General features: G+C 34.3%; 2 protein-coding genes across 3 annotated transcripts; both read left to right on the top strand.

Annotated features, from left to right (window-relative positions):
- Window positions 1-246: 246 nt before the first annotated feature.
- LOC127091579 (uncharacterized) lies at window positions 247-7,676 on the top strand. Of its 2 annotated transcripts, none has more exons than XM_051030253.1 (10): window positions 247-451; window positions 1,248-1,318; window positions 1,938-2,074; window positions 2,222-2,266; window positions 2,354-2,407; window positions 2,969-3,073; window positions 3,173-3,376; window positions 4,917-5,002; window positions 6,010-7,037; window positions 7,156-7,676. In XM_051030253.1, the coding sequence occupies exons 2-10, from the start codon at window positions 1,291-1,293 to the stop codon at window positions 7,407-7,409; spliced, it is 1,941 nt and encodes a 646-aa protein (XP_050886210.1). In that variant the 5' UTR covers window positions 247-451; window positions 1,248-1,290; the 3' UTR covers window positions 7,410-7,676. The 2 variants fall into 2 exon arrangements, with proteins under 2 accessions (XP_050886210.1, XP_050886209.1); XM_051030252.1 differs by having other exon boundaries at window positions 1,248-1,474.
- Window positions 7,677-18,550: 10,874 nt separating this feature from the next.
- Window positions 18,551-19,740, top strand: LOC127091578 (uncharacterized). The gene has a single exon (XM_051030251.1). It carries the CDS (start codon window positions 18,827-18,829, stop codon window positions 19,580-19,582), a length of 756 nt encoding a protein of 251 aa, XP_050886208.1. The 5' UTR covers window positions 18,551-18,826; the 3' UTR covers window positions 19,583-19,740.
- The last annotated feature ends 578 nt before the right edge of the window (window positions 19,741-20,318 follow it).

Here is a 20,318-nt window from a genome sequence, read left to right as displayed (position 1 = left end):
CGGATAATCTGAAGTCCATCTATAGTCGAACTCAAATAATAATCTTTGAACCGATATTATAATAAAACCTTTTTGATCCAATCCTAAAAGATCTGATGTCCGTCAAAGTCGATTCATTTAGAGTTAGATAACTTATTTTGACAGCTTTATCCAAAAACATATTATTTGAAAGTAATTAATAATTTATTTATTTTAAATTTTATTTTTTATTTTTTTCCAACTATTTTTTCTTGTTAGAAACGTTTTTCGCCCTACTACAAAAGCTGCAGCGTGCAAGAACGAACGAAACAGGGTTCTCACACTTCTACGCCATTTTCTCGATCGTTTTCTATATCGTTTCTCTTTCCCTCAAACTTTCTCAATCCCTAATCCGCCGCTATCCATTCTTTCCAGATCGTCATTCGTCAGAGGATCTCTCTGCCATCATCTAACTGATCTATTCCTCCGTCTGGTACATGATGATCCAATATCACTCTACTTGATTTTCTGTTACTCGATCTATATTAGATCACACTTTTCGTGGTTGTTCTATTGTTTATATTTTTTTTTTTTGTGAAGATCAATTTTGGTTTGTAAATTGTGTCTATAGCTTTGATGATTAGAGACAAGTTTGAACATGTAGGTAGCTTTCTATTTTTAATTTTATCTTTTTTCTTATGTGCATTTGAAAGTTTGTGTTTGCTGTAATTGATGATATTGGTTAATTAATCGATAATTTTATGCTGAGTGTTTGTCAATGATTTTCAATGCTTTGCTAATGAATTGATTTAATAGGATTGGAGTTTAGTTATCAATGTATTTCATTCTTGTTTAGTTTCAATACATTTTTATTTTTCTTGAGGCTTTGTTTGGATTGATGGAATCAGATGGGGCCGTATGAGATGAAATGGAGTGGCATTCCATTGTTTGAATAATTTAAAATCTGATGGAATGGAATGGAGTGTTATAGATTTCATTTGTTCTCCGGATTTCGGCGGAATGAAGAATTTGCCTTGTTCAGTCCTAAAATTTCCAAAAATGGAATGGAATCTTCATTCCGCATTATTCCTCTCTTCATTTTATGAAGAGTGATTCTGTGTTCAAATTTGATTGCTAAAAATAAAAGAATTTTGTTTAATTTGGCATCGGTCTGACGATTTTTTTGTTCATGAATTTTTTTTTGTTGAATATGTGTAATGTTCATATTTTTCTCTTGTGATTTTAAATTTATTTTAATTTTTAAGCTTACTATTTTATATTTTGTGCAGTGGAATCCCTATAAAATTTATTGGTACGATTTGGGCCGAATAGATGCCAGTTGCAAAACTTACTGCCTCAGGTATTCCCAATTTTATGAAACCAGAAGATGGAAATGATTCTTTGGATATGTTAATCAGACAAGCAATTGGAAAAGAATCTTTCCTTTCCTACCCTAGGGCTGGTGACAGGCCAGCACAGTGGATTCAATTGTTTCATGCTTTAGAACAGCAGCAAGGTATTAGGAATCATAAGAAATTTAGTTAATATCCAATTGCTTGAGTCAAACATTGCTTGGGTATTGGAAGCTCTGTAGCACCGTCGGGGTCACCTCTGAAAAAAGTTGTGTCAGCGTCAGTGTCTAAAACCGACACCGACATTCGTATTTACGTTTAGTTTATTCATATTTTCAAATTATTTCTGGTGTCTACGTGTCAATGCCGGTGTCGTATTTTTGTTGTCTGTGCTTCATAGTTGGAATGTATTAGCCATGTTATTATTGGTGTCTACGTGTCAGTGTCGGTGTTGTGTTTTTGGTATCCGCGCTTCATAGTTGGAATGTATTAGCCATGTGATTAGCCTTCCTAAATTGTTAAAACTAAAATAATGATAATAAAAAACCAGTAATTTAGAATCTCTGAAAATAATGAATCTGATTCTGAACCCAAAGTTTCTGATATAATATTTTATTCATTTGGCAGAAATTCCAGGGTGGCCTGTGTTTTCTCCTGCGAAGGTTCAGATACATAAGTGTGACAAGTGTACCAAAGAGTTTTGCTCACCAATTAATTATAGAAGACATAAGCGTGTACACCATCGGTTGAAAAAGCTTGATAAGGTTATCTTTATACCTCATAAGTGGAAGCAGTTATCTCCCACATTGTTGTTTGTTCGTACAGTTCATGCTTTATCTGCAAGTATATTTTCATGTCTATTTCTTTTCCAAGTCTTCATCAATTTACCTAATGGTTCTTATATATTGTAGGACTCTAAGAAAAATAGGGAGTTTTTAGAGGCATATTGGGATAAGGTAATCTTTCATTATAGTGAACTCCACATATATGAAGAATATATTTTGTTTTGATGTGCTGACTTTTTTCCCTCATAATTTGTGCAGCTCTCTGTAGAAGAGGCTAAGGAAGTTGTGTCATTTAAGAATGTAATGCTGGAGGTAAAACCTTTTTGCTCCTTACTTCGCCAATTTGTTTCTATATGAAGTTATTTTAATGTGATTTGCCATGAACAATAATGGACGTATGTCAAATAGTTATGATTAGCAGAAATGAATGTGGTTTCTTCTTTCATACACTTCTTCACATACTCACTTTATTCTTTCGCACTTTCATCTTTTTTTGCAAAGGCACTTTCATACTCTTTCATTTAATGCTATACTCTCTTGTATGGTGTTTTGTTTGATTGTCATAGTTCCTCCTAACCGCCATATTGAATTTGAAAACGATCATCTGTTTGCTGAAAGGTTGAAGGTGCCTTTTCAATATGAATATGATGTTTAAACATGTTCTCCATCTCTCTTGTCTGGAAATATTATTGGTCATATACATCTACTTTTGAAATTCAGAGTTTATCAAAGACAAATTACAGATACAAAGACTTAGCAGTCTCTTGTAGCTCCCTGCTTCAGCTTTTATTGTTTTCTAGTTTTACCCGTTTCTTGCTAATTAATCCTAATATTTTGTATTATTGTCTTTCCCCCACTGGAAATGCTTTCCAGGAGGTTCCAGGGTCTTCAGTTTTACAAGCTCTCTCAACTCTTAGAACACAACAAGGATTCTATTCTTTTCCACATGGTTACCTCAGAGCTGGTTTTGCCCTTTTGGTAAGAAATATTGTTGCGTACTTATCAATGTTATAGTTATATTTTGCTGGATACATTCCTTAGGTTTATTAATGCAATATATATCTACATTGTTTACAGGATATTGTTCAATCCAGGCCTTCTAGTTTCCCTATATCTTCACAGAAGCTGTTCGATATTCTTGATGATTCCAGTGAAAAAACATTTTTGTGTGGAACAGCAGTGTCAATGCAAAGACATGTTTTTGATGGAGAGGCTGGAAAGATTGGTCTCGAACCGAAAAACCTAGTTGCTTGCACAAGTTTCTTGCTAGAGCAGAAATTGGTAATGGTTTTGCCTAACTTCAAAATCTTTATCCTGTTGCACTTAAAATATTTTTCTTTCGTCTCTCTCACACATCTGCTGTGTTCAGTATTTCATGTTAAAGATGTGTTTCTTGTGCACCGACTAAGAAGATTGGATCGATCATCACTAGGATATACTTGAGATGCAGATAAATCTTGCATAATAATTAAATAGTTAATCACTAGTATTGGATGTAGGCGTTTGCTATTCTGTAGTTTTTGTTGGGTTTCTTTCTTGTTTGGGAAAGTTTTGGGGCCAGCACTGATTTTATTGTTCGGGTATCTGTAAGTTAGATTTATTTGATTTTTTTTTCATACGTTGGCATGATATTGCGTGAGGGCCATATTAGTGATGATAAGACTGACTAAGCCATTTGAGAGACTTCACCAAATAGCAGGGCGATTGGCTAGTTTGTACAAATACATTCTTCATTTATAGCTAATTTATAATAATCATGTATTTGACAAAAACAAACAATTATCCAACCAGATTTCCATTCTATATTATTGGCATAATGATATAAGATTAGTTCTCATTATCATGAAAGGATCTAAAACATTAGTTTATATGTACAGTCAGCAATCAACAGTTCTTTCCTGATTGAGAGTTTATGCTTGTAGACATTTTTGCAAATCCCATTTTCACCATCACACAGGGAGAAACGGGCAGAAAAGGAAAAACTAATATGGAATGATATTCCGGCATTTAAGGCTGCTAAAAATAAAAAATAAAAACCTTTATGATTGCGACGCAAATCCAAGGTTGTCAAGATCGTGATCTTGCAAGATTGGGAGGGGATAGTAAAATCGTAAAACATAAGATCGGCAGATCCTACCCAATTATTTTTGTAAGATCGGAAGGAGGTAGCAAGATCATAAAACATAAGATCATAGCAAAAATCGTAAGATATTACTAAGACTTCAAATATATAGTATTATTTTCACAATTTGGCTACAACACACGATTCTACTTAAGATCGGGATCGTTGAGGGTGAGTGAGATCTTAAGATTTTACTTAAGATCGTGATCTTGCATAAGATCGGGAGGGGATAGTAAGATCCTAAAACATAGGATCGTAACTAGATCAGAAGATCCTATCCAATTATTTTTGTAAGATTGAAAGGGGTAGTAAGATCATAAAACATAAGATCGTAAAACATAAGATCATAATAAAAAATCATAAGATATTACTGTAACTTCAAATATATAGTATTATTTTGACAATTTGGCTACAACTCACGATTCTACTTAAAATCGGGATTGTTGGGGTGAGTGGGATCATAAGATTTTAAGATCTAGATCGGGATTTTGACAACCTTGTGCAAATCATTTTAGGACTTATCAGTTAACGCGAATCCAGCACAGCATGCCATATGATCTGATTTTGAAGAAAAAAGTGTGCCAGCAGAAACTAAGTTCATAGCACATCCTCTATGTACATATTCAAACATCAAACCTGATTCTATAGAAAAAGCTCTTAACTACTGTTGTGATGAAATGTCAATTTCCTTTAACATAGGTAAAGGCATGGCTCGCCGACAAGGACGCTGAAGCATTGAGATGCCAGAAGCTGCTGGTGGAGGAGGAGGAAGCTGCTCAGAGAAGGTACATTTAATGCTATAACCAGTTTATTTTTAAACTTAATTTGTTGTTCTTCTCCTCAATCCTTAAATTGTATCAGTTCTTGGTCTTTTGTCCCGAGTGATTCTTGAGTTTCATCATTTCCATTTATAGGTTCTTGAGGAATGGAAAATATTTCATGGTTTTAGGGTTGAGTTAGATATATACAAATGTGTGGTCTATTCTTCTATCCATCTTTCCATTTCTTTTCAAAGTTCGGCTAGTTCAGTCTTGTGTGCATGTTGGTTATCATCCTCCTTCACATGACATAGCAGTCACCTTGACTTATTCAGAATTTAGGACTCAGTGGAGCTTGATTCTTGAATGTAGTTTTTTTTTTTTGTAATTACTAATAGAGAGAATTCATATAATCATTGGACTGGTGCTGCTAAGAAAACAAAACCTGAGACTCCTTTTGGGAGTTTAGAGGGAATGGATGGGCTTTGAGGAGAGGGGAGGAGTAGGAAAGAGAGAAATTTCCCATAGTATTTGAGAGTCTCTTTGTAGAGATTGAGAATAAATTGATGATTAATATATTTTAAATTTTGATAGTATTGTGAAGAGATGTAAAGGATTTAAGTAATTTTTCTAAATCTACCAAAACAATAAAAAATTCCTCCGCCAGCTCAACTGCACATGCAGAGCTTCACTATGCAACATCTTTCACCTAGTTTACCTGCTGTTCTGCTCACTTATTCTGCTCACACTTCTAGAATAAACTTGAAATCAACTTATGCCTTCTATGCTGACTTATATTTTCTTTTTCTTTAATTTCATAAGTTTTCCAAGTACTTTATTTAATTTTTAATTTTGTTATTATAAAACAATCATACTGCATTTCTTAATAACTCGAGTAATTGATAAAATAACATTTATTATTGTTCATTTAACTAAATCAAAAGGTACTTATGTTAGTCAGAATGCACCCCCCATGTGATAGTTGTGAATTAGTCATGTATGGATAATATTTCATTGTTCCCTTTTATTTACAGACAAGCCGAGATTTTGGAGAGAAAACGCCAGAAAAAGCTTAGGCAGAAAGAACAGAAGGCGCGAGGCCGACCTGAAAATGACACAGAAATTAAAAAGAGCATTAGCAGCACAGAAGAGAATGTATCACCAGAGGAAGCATCTTTGGCTGTATGTGACTTTGAAGCATATAGAGCAGATGTAGTTGCCGATCATGCTTCACCCCTTGTAACTTATCACTGCCCAGACACCAATGAATGTGTTGACGTGGATACAAAGTCAGGATTTCATTGTGACACTGATCAGAATGTGGAGCAGTGGACATCACAAAGGGATGCACAACCAGGTTATGATTGCGACACTGATCGGAATTTAGAGAGACAGACATCACAGAGACATAATCCTAGGCGGACAGCGGCTGCTAGACGGCAAGGGCTGCCTAAGTCACAACGTACTATTGCCAATGGTTTGTATGCAAGCCAGAACTCTCAAAAGTCAAAGTTTGGAGTCATTCCAAAATATGGAACCAACCGTGATCAGAGGGCAGCTCCTATAGTTAACGGTGGTAAAGTTTGGAGCCGGAAGCCTAAACCAGAAACAGATGCAGGGGTTATGAAAGCTAGGCTGCATAAAGAACCCGACAAAATTAAGAATCATGAGGTTTTGATAGGATCTGTATCTGTTACACTGGCCAATTGCAGCCAATCAGAGGGTAATCCTGTCACATCTCAAGCGGACATCATAGTAGAGAATTTGGCTGACCAAAATATTGCTCAGGAGAAGCCAATTAAACCTGACTCCTTTCAGGGAGGCAACAACCGATCAAGAGTTAAGCTTTGGAGACCGGTTAGCCTGCACGGAACTAAAAATCCGCTGCCACTTCAAAGTGTTGAGACAGAAATTGATGGAAAAGATGATCAAAGTAGTTTAAGGTCGTGTAATATAGATGGAGGTGATATTAGTTCTGGCAACAAATCTAATGTTGGGGATAAAGCAGATATAGAAAACGTTCAGTTTTCCAGTCATGCTGCAAAAGCCTTTCTCTCAGAAAGTAAGCTTTAGCAATTTATACATTTTGCTTTTTCTCTTCCTATTATTCTGTATTATTGAAAGTATGCTTGGCTTGTTCTTTAATTGCTTTGATCGAATCACCAACAATTCTCATGCAGGGTGGAAAGAAGCAATTTCATCACCTCACGTGGAGTTGGTTATTTCACCTGATTCCGAACTTCCTGGATTACAGGCGATCATGGAATGTGAGCCAGCACCGTGTCGATCTTCTAATTCGGATAAATGCAATGTTCTTGCAAATACAGAAAACTGGTTGCCTGCAACCTCTGGAGTTGCTAAATCGAAATCCAGAATCAAGTCGGAGAAGGGAATCAAAATAAAGTACATTCCAAAACTAAAGGCTGCATCATAAATAGAAAAAACAAAGAAAATAGTGGATTTAAAAAAAATATATTTGACAGATATGCTCAATTTGATTTCTCGCCAATTAAATTATCAGTAGAGGTTCCAATTAAGTTGAAAGTAGGTTTTGCTGGAAAGTATTTTTGTGATCCGTCCATTTCCTTTTAATCGGGATCTTGAATTAGGTTCATTTTTTTTTCTCATGGCATTTTTTACCAAAATTTTGTGTAATAAATTTGTCCTGTTATTATAAAAGAGTGTCATTTTTTATGGACAATGTTTTTGTTTTGCCTGTTTCTCCTTTGGTATATAATAATAGTATAGATTTCTGAGTACTCAAATGTTGAGATTACCTAATGCTTGCCCTACTATTTTCTTATCTACTACTATGTCTAACGTGTTGAGGTTTTTGAATTTGATGCATTTGAAAGTTGCTTAAACATGTGAACTATCCTGTGAAGAAAATAATTTCAAGAGTTTAGAGTTGTTATCATTAGTCAATGACACGACCTCGTGATCTCGTGGATGGGATCATTAGTACAAGTGCATGTTTGAATGGACGGTTGACTATGTAAGTCACTATAGTTGTTTAATTTCACAACTCATCCAAGCGTGCACTAAGCTATAACCAACTATAGAGAGAAGGAAATGGCACTGAACAAGTTGTCAATAGAAGACGACTTCATTTGCTTTCGCCGCATTTCTACTCCCTAAACTAACTTTCCAACTCAAAAAATTGTTTATTTTAAGATTCTTCGCCGCATTTCTACTCCCTTAAGCTAAGTTTGGCAATGTCACATATGTTTACACTTTGAGTTTCTAGTTTGTAGTTCGACTAAAAAATCTGTTTGGTGTTATTATTTCGTTTATTTTTATTGATTTATATTTTCTTTCATAAGTTAATTTAAATACTTTTTGGCATTTTATTTTTGTTTTACTTTTGTTTCTTTGATATGGATTAATTAAGAAGTAATGTTAATGTTAAGTTGTTGTTCGCAAGTAACACGCTGTATCACTCGAATGTAATATCAAAAGAGTAAGAGTTGTAACATTGTCGTCTGGATATAGTGATAAATAAATAATTGTTCTTACATTTTTATGAACGAATGTGGGTAAAAAATTTAGTTCATGAGAGTTGTATTCTTTTTGGATCATGAAATATAGACATACTTGTTGAAAAATCTATGAAAATAATTGACTACGTGCTTGCAAGAAACTAAGTGGATAAGTGAGAAGGCAAAAAAATCATTTAAAGTACATACTAAAATTAGATCGAGAAATGGGGCGGGAATTATCATGAACAAAAAGTGAAAGAAGAATATTATGGATGCTAAAAAAGTCTGAGATTGAATCATAGTATTGAATTTTATAGTGGAACAAGATATCTTTAATTTTATTAGTGCTTATGCACCTCAAGTTGGATTAGCATAACACCTTAAGGTAAAAATTTGGGAGTATTTTGTAGGTTTATTTTGTGATATACTCCAAGGAGATAAGCTTTTTCTAGGAGATGGTCTAAATGAACATATGTATGAAGCGTAGCAAGAGGTTTTGAGAGCGTGCAGGATTCGTATGATCTCGGCGAGGTAAATGTGGAGGGTAAATCAATCTTGGAATTTTCATCAACTTTTGATCTTACTATAGTTAATACATAATTTAAGAAAAGATATGATGTCTTATCACATATAAGAGTCTATAGTTAATACATAATTTAAGAAAAGAGATGATGTCTTATCACATATAAGAATGGGTGACTGTTAGCTGTATTTAGACGTTAAAAAAGATATAAGAAGTCAAGTCTAAAACTTAAGGAAATATTTGGAAAATTCAAGTTGACTTCGACGGGATTTTGGGCAGAGTCTTTCGATTGAAATTTGACAAAGAAGTTGTCATAGTGTCGAAATAACATTATAACAGGACTTTGAAGTTTCTGAAACGATTTGAAGATGGGTTCAACGAAGATAATTTAAAACAAGGTTAATAACCATATTTTGACCTTATCTGTTTCTTTAAAGGACGCGTGAAGGCCTATGAAATGCGAAACACATGCAATCGAGAACGTGTCATTTTTTGGAGTAAAGACCGTTTGTTACTGTTACTATTGAAGTAGTGTAAATAAGAGTCTTAGCATTAGGATTAAGTGTGTTCAATATTGTGTCAAACTCAAAATCACTCAAAGTATTCAATGTCAATCTATTTACATTAAATTTATTTTCATTCCATTTACATTCCTTTCAAAATTATTTTCCTTCTTCATACTTTTCATAAATCTTCTTTGCATTACTTTTAAATTCAACATTATCGTCGAAGAACTTACTAGTGGGAAAAACTTTAAACATGAATTATACACATATGTCCTAGGATCATTCTAGTCGATCTTGTAAATAACCAAAGTATCAATTTTGAAAGACTAGCGATTGTTTACCAAAATCCAAGGTAAACAAATTGGGAAATGGGCACTTGCTTTAATTGAGTATTCTTTGACCTACATGCCTTTGAAAGCTATGAAAGGGCAAGTGATTGCAGATTTTATCGTTGATCATGCTATTGTCGAAACTCCCCAAGCCTTTGTAGAACTTGAACTTTGGAAATTATATTTCAATGGTTATAGTCATAAAGAAGGAACTGGGATTTGAGTTCTTATCATTTCTCCTAACGAAATTCCAATAAAATTCAAGTACCGGATAAAGGGTTCTTACTCGAAGAATGAGGTTGAATATGAAGTTTTGATAGTTGGCCTCGAAATCTTGTTGGAATTTGGGGCAACTAGAGTCGAAATAAGTTGTGACTTTGAACTAGTTTTCATACATATAATTAGGGAATACAAATGTGTCAAAGAAAATTTGATAATGTATTTCGTGATAGCAAATAGATTGTTGCAAAAGTTTGACTACGTGAACATTAAACGCATCCCTCGACTCAAAAATCAAGAGGCTAATGATTTGGCCCAAATTGCTTCTGGGTACAAAGTGTCGAAAGAAAAATTGGAGGATTTAATTGAAGTTCGAGGAAGAGTAATGTCAACTAAGTTATCTCCATCCGATTTAGAAATAACAAAGTTGGGATATGCAAACGAAGAGAATTTTGAAATATTGGCCATATATAACTTGACTAACACATATTGGAGAAAACCAATAATAGATTATCTGGAAAATCCAACAACACCTGCAGAGCGAAAAGTCAGGTATCATGCTTTAAGTTATACTCTTATAGGAGATAAATTATTCAAAAAGACGCCTGAAGGAATTTTGCTCAGATGCCTTAGTGAAAGCGAGACATATCTGGCTCTATCAAGTGTCCATAGTGGGGCATGTGAGGCTCATCAACTTAGCCACAAAATGAAGTGATTATTGTTTCGACAAGGAATGTATTGGTCTACAATGTTGAAAGACTGAATTGAGTTTGCTAAAGGGTGCCAGGAGTGTCAGATACATGCAAGCATTGAATATGTTCATGCAAGAGAACTACATTCTAGAGTAAAGCCTTGTCCCTTTAGAGGTTGGGCATTAGATTTGGTTGGTGAAATTCGACCAGCCTCATCTAAAGGTCAGAGGTACATTTTAATGGGTATTGATTACTTTACTAAATGGATCGAAGTCATACCTTTCGTGAACGTTGATCAAGAAGCTGTGATTGGATTTATCCAAAGGCATATAATTTATAGGTTTAGAATCCCTAAGACCATTACAATTGATCAAGGATCAGTGTTCACTAGTCGAAAGATGCAAGAATTTTCTAAAGAAATAGGGATTAAACTGCTAACGTCTACGCCTTATTATACCCAAGCGAATGGTCAAGTCGAAGTAACAAACAAGATAGTGATTGGGTTAATAAAGAAGCATATGGGGAAAATCCAAATAATTGACATACGACTTTAGATCAAATTCTGTGGGTTTGTCGAACGTCTCCTAAGGAAGCCACAAATGTTACGCCTTTTCTTTTAACTTATGGGCATGATGCAGTTTTACCAATCGAAATATGTCTTTAATCAATTAGAGTTTAGGGGCAATGTGAGATTCCGTCTGAGTCTTATTGGAATATGATGATTGATGAACTAGTTGACTTAGATGAAGAAAGGTTGAAAGCCTTAGAGTTATTGAGAAGACATAAGAAGAGAGTAGAGAAAGCATATAATAAAAAGGTCAAAATTAAAACATTTTCGACTAGAGATTTGGTATGGAAAGTAATTCTACCTATGGATCGAAAAGATAAAACGCTGGGTAAGTGCTCCCCAAATTGGGAAGGACCTTTATAAGTTATCCAAGTTTTTTCGAATAAAACTTATGAAATCGAAGAGTTAGTAGAAGATAAAAGACTCCTAAGGGTAAATAGGAAATATTTGAAAAATATAAACCAATACTTTAGGAAGTTAAGATACTAACAGAATAAATGTATGTGCAAAATTGAAGCCAAAATGGTAAATTAAAATTCCAAAATGACTAAGGTTGTTCATTACAAGATTATATTATCCATGAATTTTGAAGTCACAAAGTAATATTTTTCAACGTCCAACTAAGTGCAGAAATCGGTTGGTAAAGAAGTCTCCATTCGATTGTATTTTGCAATGGACACCAGCAGATCGCGTTCGATGACAGACTTGCCAAGAGTAAGGGTATCAATTTTTGGTTCCCAATTGTTGGGCCTGTTCGACGTGTTCGACACCTACCTTAATCTCTTCGTCAAGTTGCTGGCGATCAAGCTTTTGGATCTTATCCTGACGATCCTTGGCCTTTCGAATGTTAGCCTGCAATTCCTTAATATGTTTCTCCCAAGAAGAAATGTTAGTAGCAAAGGTGTCGAACTCTTCTTGATTTTGAGGAAAGGATTTCTCTAGCATTTAAACCTTAATAGTGGATTCAGTAACTGCATCCCATTATGTTGCTTGAGTTTCTATTCTCTTCTCAATTTTGGTCAAAGCATCTTGCTTGCACAAGAGATCTGCAAAGACTTGATCAATGAGAAACCCAAGTTCCACTATAAAATCTACAGCTTATGTCAAAATGCTTAAAATGTCAACCTTTTTCAGCAAATCCTTGATTTCATAACTGGCACTTAGGTTGCTCCCCAACACTTAGATCAGGCTGAAATCGAAAGCTTGCTCTCTGATTCATTAGAGGAGTTGCTCATTAGGTTTGACGGTAGAGCGACTACCAGAAGCAGTTGAAGAACTAGAGCCTTTCTCAATAGAGCTTGCTCGTGCACTCATCATGGCCTTCAAATATTCAGCTGGCTTGTTCTTCTTCGGATTATCCAATTCTTCTTGAGTAAGAGGAGTGTTGGTGACATTCGAAAAGGTTTTGAGTTCCTTAACAATCTCAGCAGGTGGGTTAGTAGCGGCTACATTACCTATTGGGTATTTATCTTTGTGAGGACCATTTTAAGCCTGAATATCTTCATCGACGTTGGGCATGGTTTCATATTCGTCATTCTACCCATCTTCATCATGATTGGAAACCTTTGAAACTGCCCAAAGTGAGCTTAGTCGAAACCACCCATTTGGCAAGTGTTTGGGAATCTTGTCGAAGGAATTTCATTGAATGCTCACATATGAACCATTTTGGGAATGGAGGTCCAGATGCCAAGCCAAGATCGGTGCTTTCCAATCGTGGGAATTTTAATGGTTGGAGTCTAAAAGCTAACTCATACTCGTTTTCGGGCTTGACACACGAAGGGATTTTTAAGTCAAGAAGTTTCTGTATAAACTTGTCTTTTAAAATAAATGATGCCTCACTAATGATTCGACTGAGGTCATCTGGCCTGTAGGCAGTTTCAAAGTATTTCAAGAATGCTCGAATCTCCTTGATATGAGTTACTATACCTTTCTTGTGCATGTCTTGTATAGAAGAAAAAGCATAAGCTAAATGTTGAGTAAGGGAAAGGACGTCGAAGATTTCGTTTGTGTAGTAGTTTTTCAACCAAATGTCAAATTCTTGTGTATAGTTAAGTGATGGTCGAAAAGAGATGGGAGTGAGTTTAGAAACTTTGGCATACAAAGATAGATTTTTGTCACATTCATCGTCAGTGAACCACATGATGTAAAGACAAAGAGTGCTTTTTCTATCATAAAGGGATTTGGGCATTAATTGGATGAGTCTAAATTGTCGAGAGACAAGATTGGGCTAATAGCTAACCAAGGTTATCTAGTTCTTCGATAGTCTGAGTCTGAAGGCAATCAACTTAGGGGTGAGAAACGCCTCCCATATGACCAAAGATTCTGCTTCCTGACCGATCGAAGAGGCAAGGAATTCTCTGGTGAACCACTCAAAGCCATGGGTTCTGTTGGTGAAGAGAGCCATAGATGGATTGAAGTTTTAGCGTTTTGCAAACATCATCACATATCCAGAAAAAGAAGCTTGTAAGTTGATCCTTCATCATTTGGGATCAGATGAACCAGGCGTGTCCCTTCGACTTACCTGTTCTTAATCTCTTCGTTTTCTTCATTAATGGTATTGTGGGTTGGGAGTGAAGGCTCAAAATTGGTATTTAACCACAATTGGAGTGACTAGTATGGGCCAGCGAGTAACAAGTTTGTCCCTGATTGATAAGTCTTCAAAATTTCGAAAGCTTCTCCCTAAGACTCATAAAGCGAACCTAGGATCAGTTGACTCAGACAGATGTTACGTCCAACATGCAGTTGGTTCGCCAGGGTTAAAAATCTCTTCACCACTTGAAGAGACTTTGGGCATAAAATATAGCGTGACAACCAAAGTTCCAAGAAGGCAATATGTTATTCGTCAAAAAATTCATCATTTTTAGTGTTGTGATGGTCAGATATATAGTGAGTAAGGTGGCCGTGTTGCTATCAAAGTTGATGGTGTTTTCGTTCATATCGTTTGGGTTAAAGACTTCTCCACTAGGTAGAAAACCAGCGATATCAGCAATGTCGAAAAGGGTAGGAGTCAACATTCCTCAGGAGAAATGGAATGTATTGTGAGTATTATCCCAAAAATATAAAGAGGCTATTAATATGTTTTAACTATATTTTGGCCCTACTTTCGACAACTGAATCATGTTATCAATACTCATTTCTTTGCAAAAGTGGGCTTTCTCCTTCTCAACCTTAGTAAGCCAAGCGAGATAGAGTTCAGGGTCTTTCGACAAGGGGAAAGAGTGAAAGGCTCTAAGAGTGACACTCATATAGTTTAGATTGACATGCTTTTCTGTTTTTAAGGCTTCAGTCGAAGACTTTGCCTGATTATCATCTACAGTTTTCACTGGGGAATCAGGTTTAACGCCATCTTCATCGTCAATTTATGGCTTACTAGCTAAGGATTTTGTACGGTGGTAAGTAGGGAATTTTTTTTTGAGTTTTTCAGCATCAGCGTTAGGGTCAGATAAATGACCCATATGCACATAAGTTTTACCAGCAATAGTGAGAGGAATCAATACCTAAGATTGTATATTTTTTGTTTTTCTTCAAGGAGAGGAGGTTCAAGAACGTACTCATAATTTCCTACCAGTGATAGTTTTGCAATCTGGATTACAGGTGATAAGAGCTTCTTCTGTTGCTTGTCAGCTTTGTTGTTCTTTGTTTTTGAAGACACTATTGTTGAAGATTTAAACTTTGGAAGAAGAAAAGCTTGTGTGAGTTGTTTTATGAGTAAAAATCGCAAGAGAATCAGAGGTTATGAGCTCAAGAATGGAAAAGTTTTCAAAGGAGGAAAATGAAGAATATTTATAGAGGGAGAAAAAGTCGTTCACATTTTCTTTGTAGTGACAAGTGGAACGAGTAGGGGGACGCATGTATGTTTTTCATTGGTTAAGCAAGCAGTTACCTTTTTAATTGCTACACTACTCCTACAATATAAGGATGATGATGGTATTTGCAGTTCTCATGTCTCTGATGATATGTTTTAGAAAAGTGGTCATGATGACCATGACATCACAACAACAAGTATTGTCGCGTCAAAACTTTTAAAAAATGTTCATTTCTCCATCTGGTCAAAAAAGACATTTTGGGGGGGAAAAATTTATTAGCTGTAATTTCGACGCTAAAAAAGATATAAGAAGTCAATTATAAAACTTAAGGAAATATTTGGAAAATCCAAGCTGACTTCGACGAGAAGTTGGGCAAAGCCTTTTGACTGGAACTTAGCAAAGAAGTTCCCATACTGTCGAAATAGCATTATAATAGGACTTAGAAGTTTTTGAAACGATTCGAATATGAGTTCGACGAAGATAATTCAAAACAAGACTAATAACCATATTTTGATCTTATCCGATTCTTCAAAGGACGCATGGAGGCCTACGAAAGGCAAAACACATACAAGCGAGAACACGTCATTTTCTGGAGAAAAGACTGTTTGTTACCGTTACTATCGAAGTAGTATAAATATGAGTCTTAACATTAGGATTTAGTGTGTTCAATATTGTACCAAACTCAAAATCATGACAGTGGAATGAAAGTGTTCAAAGTAAAGTTAGAGTAAAAAATGATTGTTTTAAAGAATGGTCTATGTGTAAAAATGTCGAAACTTGAAAAAAAGTATAAGAAAATTAAGAACAAGACCAAAAAGACGACAAGTGAAGTAAAAACCCAATTTTTTGATGGATTATATCTATTTTTAGGAATCAATGAGGGAGAAAACTCTATATACAAACTTGTTAGGAAAAGAGAAAGAAAGACAAGAGATTTGGATAAAGTGAAGTGTGTTAAAGACAAAACCTTGATTCAAGAAAAAGATATGAATGATAAGTGGATGACATATTTATACAATTTATTTAATGATGATATGACATCTCACATGACTCTAGCAAGCTCAACATTAGAGACAAGGATCGAAACTACAATCACTGTCGACGGGTTCAGAAACAAAAGAAAAAATAAGTGTTGAAAATGATGAGTAATGGTAAAATGGTTGAGACGTACAACATACTTATTGAAGTGTGAAAAGTTCTTGGAGATAGATGTATTAAGTGGCTCACCAAACTCTTTAGTGAAATCGTGAGGTCAAAACAAATGTCAAATGAATGGATAAGAAATATTTTAGTTTCAATCTATAAGAATAAGGGGGTATACAAAATTATGCAAATTATAGGTGGATTAAATTTATGAGTTATACCATGAAGTCATGAGAAAGAGTAATTGAACGGAGATTAAGAAAAGAGACTCGAGTCACTGAGACTCAAATTGGTTTTATCCCTGGGAGATCGACAATGAAAGCGATCTATCTACTATGTCGTGTGATTAACCAATATCAGATGGATCAATAAGACTTGCACTTAATTTATATTAACTTGAAGAAGTCATATGATTAAGTGCCTAGAGATTTTGTGAAAAACCCTAGAGAAGAATGATGTTAGGATTACATATATTCGAGCTATTCAAGATATGTATGAAGAGGTATTAACTAGTGTACAAATGCATGGTGAGGAGACAAACGATTTCCTCATTATAATACGTTTGTATCAAGGTTCAACCCTAATCCCTATATTTTAATTTTAATTTTGAATGTACTCACATAACACATCAAAAAGCTAGCAACGATGTGCGTGTTTTTTTTCCAGATGATATAGTCCTACTTAGAGAGTTGAATGAAGATTTAAATGAGAGGTTGGAGACTTGGATACAAGATTTAGAAACACATGACTTTTTCCTAAGAAGAAGTAAGATAAAGTATATGGAATGTAAGTGGAGAAATGTTTCTAACTTAGAGGTAAAAGTTAGAGAGCATATCATTCACAAAGTCACGCTGTTTAAATATTTTAGATCCTTAATACAAAATGATGGAGAAATAGAAGAGGATGTAACCATAAAATTCAAGTTGAGTGGATGGAATGAGAGATGACTTTAGGGGTTTTATGTGACACAAAGGTAACACTAAATTTGAAAGGAAATTTGTTATCGGACTACGGTAAGACCTACAATGTTGTACGTGGCATAATGTTGACCGATTAAGAATCAACACGAAAATAAAGTAAGTGTAGCATAGATGAGAACGTTGCGTTGAATAAAATTAAAAATGATAATATTAGAGTGTTGGATAACACATATAGTTGAAAAGATGGTGAAAAGTAGACTTATGTGATTTGAGCATATATAGAGAAAACTTGTAGATTCTGTGATAAAAAAAGTAGACTAGATAGAGAGAAGTCAAACAACTAGAGATAGGGGAAGACATATAAAAAATCTAAGAGAAGTTAATTAAGAAAGATCTAAAGATTAAAAATTTGGATAAAAACATAATTTTAGATAGAACCTTATGACAAAAGTTAATTCATGTAGTCAACTTCATTCAACGGGGTAAGACTTGGTTGTTATGATATGTTTGGATCGATGAAATGTAATGTAATGAGATTCATGACACAAATTTATGTTCTTTTGTTTGGATTAATTAAAAAAAGATAGAATAAAACGAAATTAGATATAATACATTTCATCTCATTTTATCATTTTTCATTTTTTTTACCTTTTAGTTTGAGTAAAATGACAAAATTGATGTGTTCTATCATAAAATATTCAAACAATAAAATCACATTTTTATTTTATTCTCCTCTATTTCACTTCGCTCTAAAGATTATTTACAAAAATATTAATAAATTAGTAATGAATTGGACAAATTTTGGCCATTAGATTATTGACTAAAAAATATTATATTCTTAATCCTTGAGCTAAAAATATCAGTTATTAAAAAAAAATCAAAAGCACATTGCTTATTTACAGATTTTAAATTTTGTAGACTAATAATAATAAAATAAAATAAGTTTACACAATTGTTTAACTAGATTGTATGTGATACATTATTTTGTAATATTCCTCAAAATACAAAAATCGACAAAGAATATGTTGCTTTGGTTCAATTAGTTGATTTTTCTTTAGTTGAATTTTGAAAAACTAATTTCAGAAAAAGTAAAACAACTAACTTTTTTTCAAACAATATTAAATCTATATAATTAAAACAAATAATTTACAATGAAAAAAATAAAAAACGAGTACACCATTTTATTTAAAACAACACCACGCAAACCAACATCATACTTTCTTACTTTTTTGTATTATTAATTTGAATATTCAACTCATTAAATTTGTACTTGTCAATGTCAATCCTATACCGTATATTAGACATTCTAATTTAAAATCAAAATCAAACACTCACTCATTCCTTATAGATCCAAAATTATAAACTAGTGTGAAACCGAATTTCAAGGCACTGAATTGGAATTAACCACCACCACCAAACATAGAACACAATAACATCCACAACTTAATCTAGCCACTAACCTAACCTCTTTACATGACATTTGTGAGTGTCTCAAGCCACCAACCTAACCTCTTTACATGACATTTGTAAACCATTTCCACCCCATAACTTAATCTAACCTTATCTTGCAGTTTCTTCTCTTAATTTTCTTCTCTCACAAAGCTCCCATCAATTCTCTCTAAGAAAAAAACTACAACATTTTCCTTTGACTCATAACCTCAAAAACATGTCTGGTGGAGTTGGACCAACCGGCTGTGACATCAGCCTACCAAAAGAACAAGAAGAAATTGTTACCAAAGAACAACACGACCAATCTCTCAAGGACAACAACCTCAACAAACCAACCACCAAACCACAAAACAAATCCACTTTCCTCTCATTCCGACAACTCAATTGTTTAGTTGTTGTTGTTGTCTTATCCGCCAGTGGCATGGTTAGTCCTCAAGATTTCGCATTTGTAGTGTTCTCAATCTTCTACATCTACTTCATATCAAAAACCGCTTTTCCATCTCTTCACCCTTCAAACGAGCAACCAATTTTCAGCCGACAGAACAAAATCCTTAAACTCTATGTTCTGTTAGGGGCAATCGTTGGACTCTATGCTCCTATAGCGTATATTCTACATGGAGTATTCGAAGGTGATAAGAAAGGTATAGCCGCAGCTACGCCACATGTTTTTCTTTTGGCTAGTCAAGTTTTTATGGAAGGTGTGGCTTTTTCTGATGGATTTTCGTCTCCGATAAGAGCTTTTGTTCCTGTTTTGTATAATGCGAGAAGGGTTTTTACCATTGTGGATTGGTTGAGAGATGAGATTTACAAGGTTGGTGAAGAACATAGTGGCTCTTATAGAAGGATTTATGCTGGAAGAGCACTTGCTGTGGCGAATATGGCTTTTTGGTGTTTTAATTTGTTTGGGTTTTTGGTTCCTGTTTATCTTCCTAGGGTTTTTAAGGCTTATTATTCTAGCCAAAAGGTTAATTAAGGAATAATTAGGTGGAGATAGGGTGTTGTTGTTGTGGTTGTTTATGTATGTTTTGATGTATAAGGTCTTGAACCATGATTTTCTGGTTGATTAGTGTATGATGTTTGCATTGTAATTAAGTATGTTTGCTCATTTATAAATACACTACGTTGTTATGATATTCATCTTAGAATGTAATCAAGGACGTAATAAAGTGCACACTCATTCTCATTAGGAGTGATGAAACCGATTCTGTCCATTTTGTTCACATTTTTGTTTTTTCTTTTAGAACATTAACCAAAAGGAATTTCGTAGGCTATGTTTTCATATCATAGAATGAACTGAGCGGCTGCTCCATCCGATCATACCGCGCGCCACAATCAGATCCAAAATAAATAAATAAAACAAGTTCAAAAATTCTTCAATAATTTTTTTTTTTTAAGTTTTTTTTCTAATGAGTAGAAAATGATAATTTAGGTATTAAATAAAATAGGAAATGCAAGAATGTCAATTTATACATATCGTAAAGCATTTTTATTGTTTGAAATCACAATCATACTATTTTTTTAGATAATTAGAGATGTGTTTTCGAAAATTTATCAGTCTGTTTTCGAAAATTTATCAGTCTGTTTTTTGTGTGTGTGTAGTGTTGCTTGTACTAATTCTCTAGTTTAATTACATACATTATGGCTGATAAACACGATAGACCGAGGCACGAAAGGATTGCACAAGATGCATCAATGTGAAGGGATAAAAA

The sequence above is a fragment of the Lathyrus oleraceus genome, chromosome 6 (assembly GCF_024323335.1).
Source record: "Lathyrus oleraceus cultivar Zhongwan6 chromosome 6, CAAS_Psat_ZW6_1.0, whole genome shotgun sequence".
NCBI classification, from domain to species: domain Eukaryota; kingdom Viridiplantae; phylum Streptophyta; class Magnoliopsida; order Fabales; family Fabaceae; genus Lathyrus; species Lathyrus oleraceus.
This window is presented reverse-complemented; position numbering and strand designations above follow the sequence as displayed.

What these genes read in the sequence shown, in the direction of transcription:
- LOC127091579 (XM_051030252.1), top strand. Translation starts at nt 1,291, where the DNA reads ATGCCAGTTGCAAAACTTACTGCCTCAGGTATTCCCAATTTTATGAAA. An exon ending in GGTTGAAAAAGCTTGATAAG is followed by an intron (nt 2,075 to 2,221) that starts GTTATCTTTATA and finishes TATATATTGTAG; the next exon opens with GACTCTAAGAAAAATAGGGA. An exon ending in GAGCTGGTTTTGCCCTTTTG is followed by an intron (nt 3,074 to 3,172) that starts GTAAGAAATATT and finishes CATTGTTTACAG; the next exon opens with GATATTGTTCAATCCAGGCC.
- LOC127091578 (XM_051030251.1), top strand. Translation starts at nt 18,827, where the DNA reads ATGTCTGGTGGAGTTGGACCAACCGGCTGTGACATCAGCCTACCAAAA.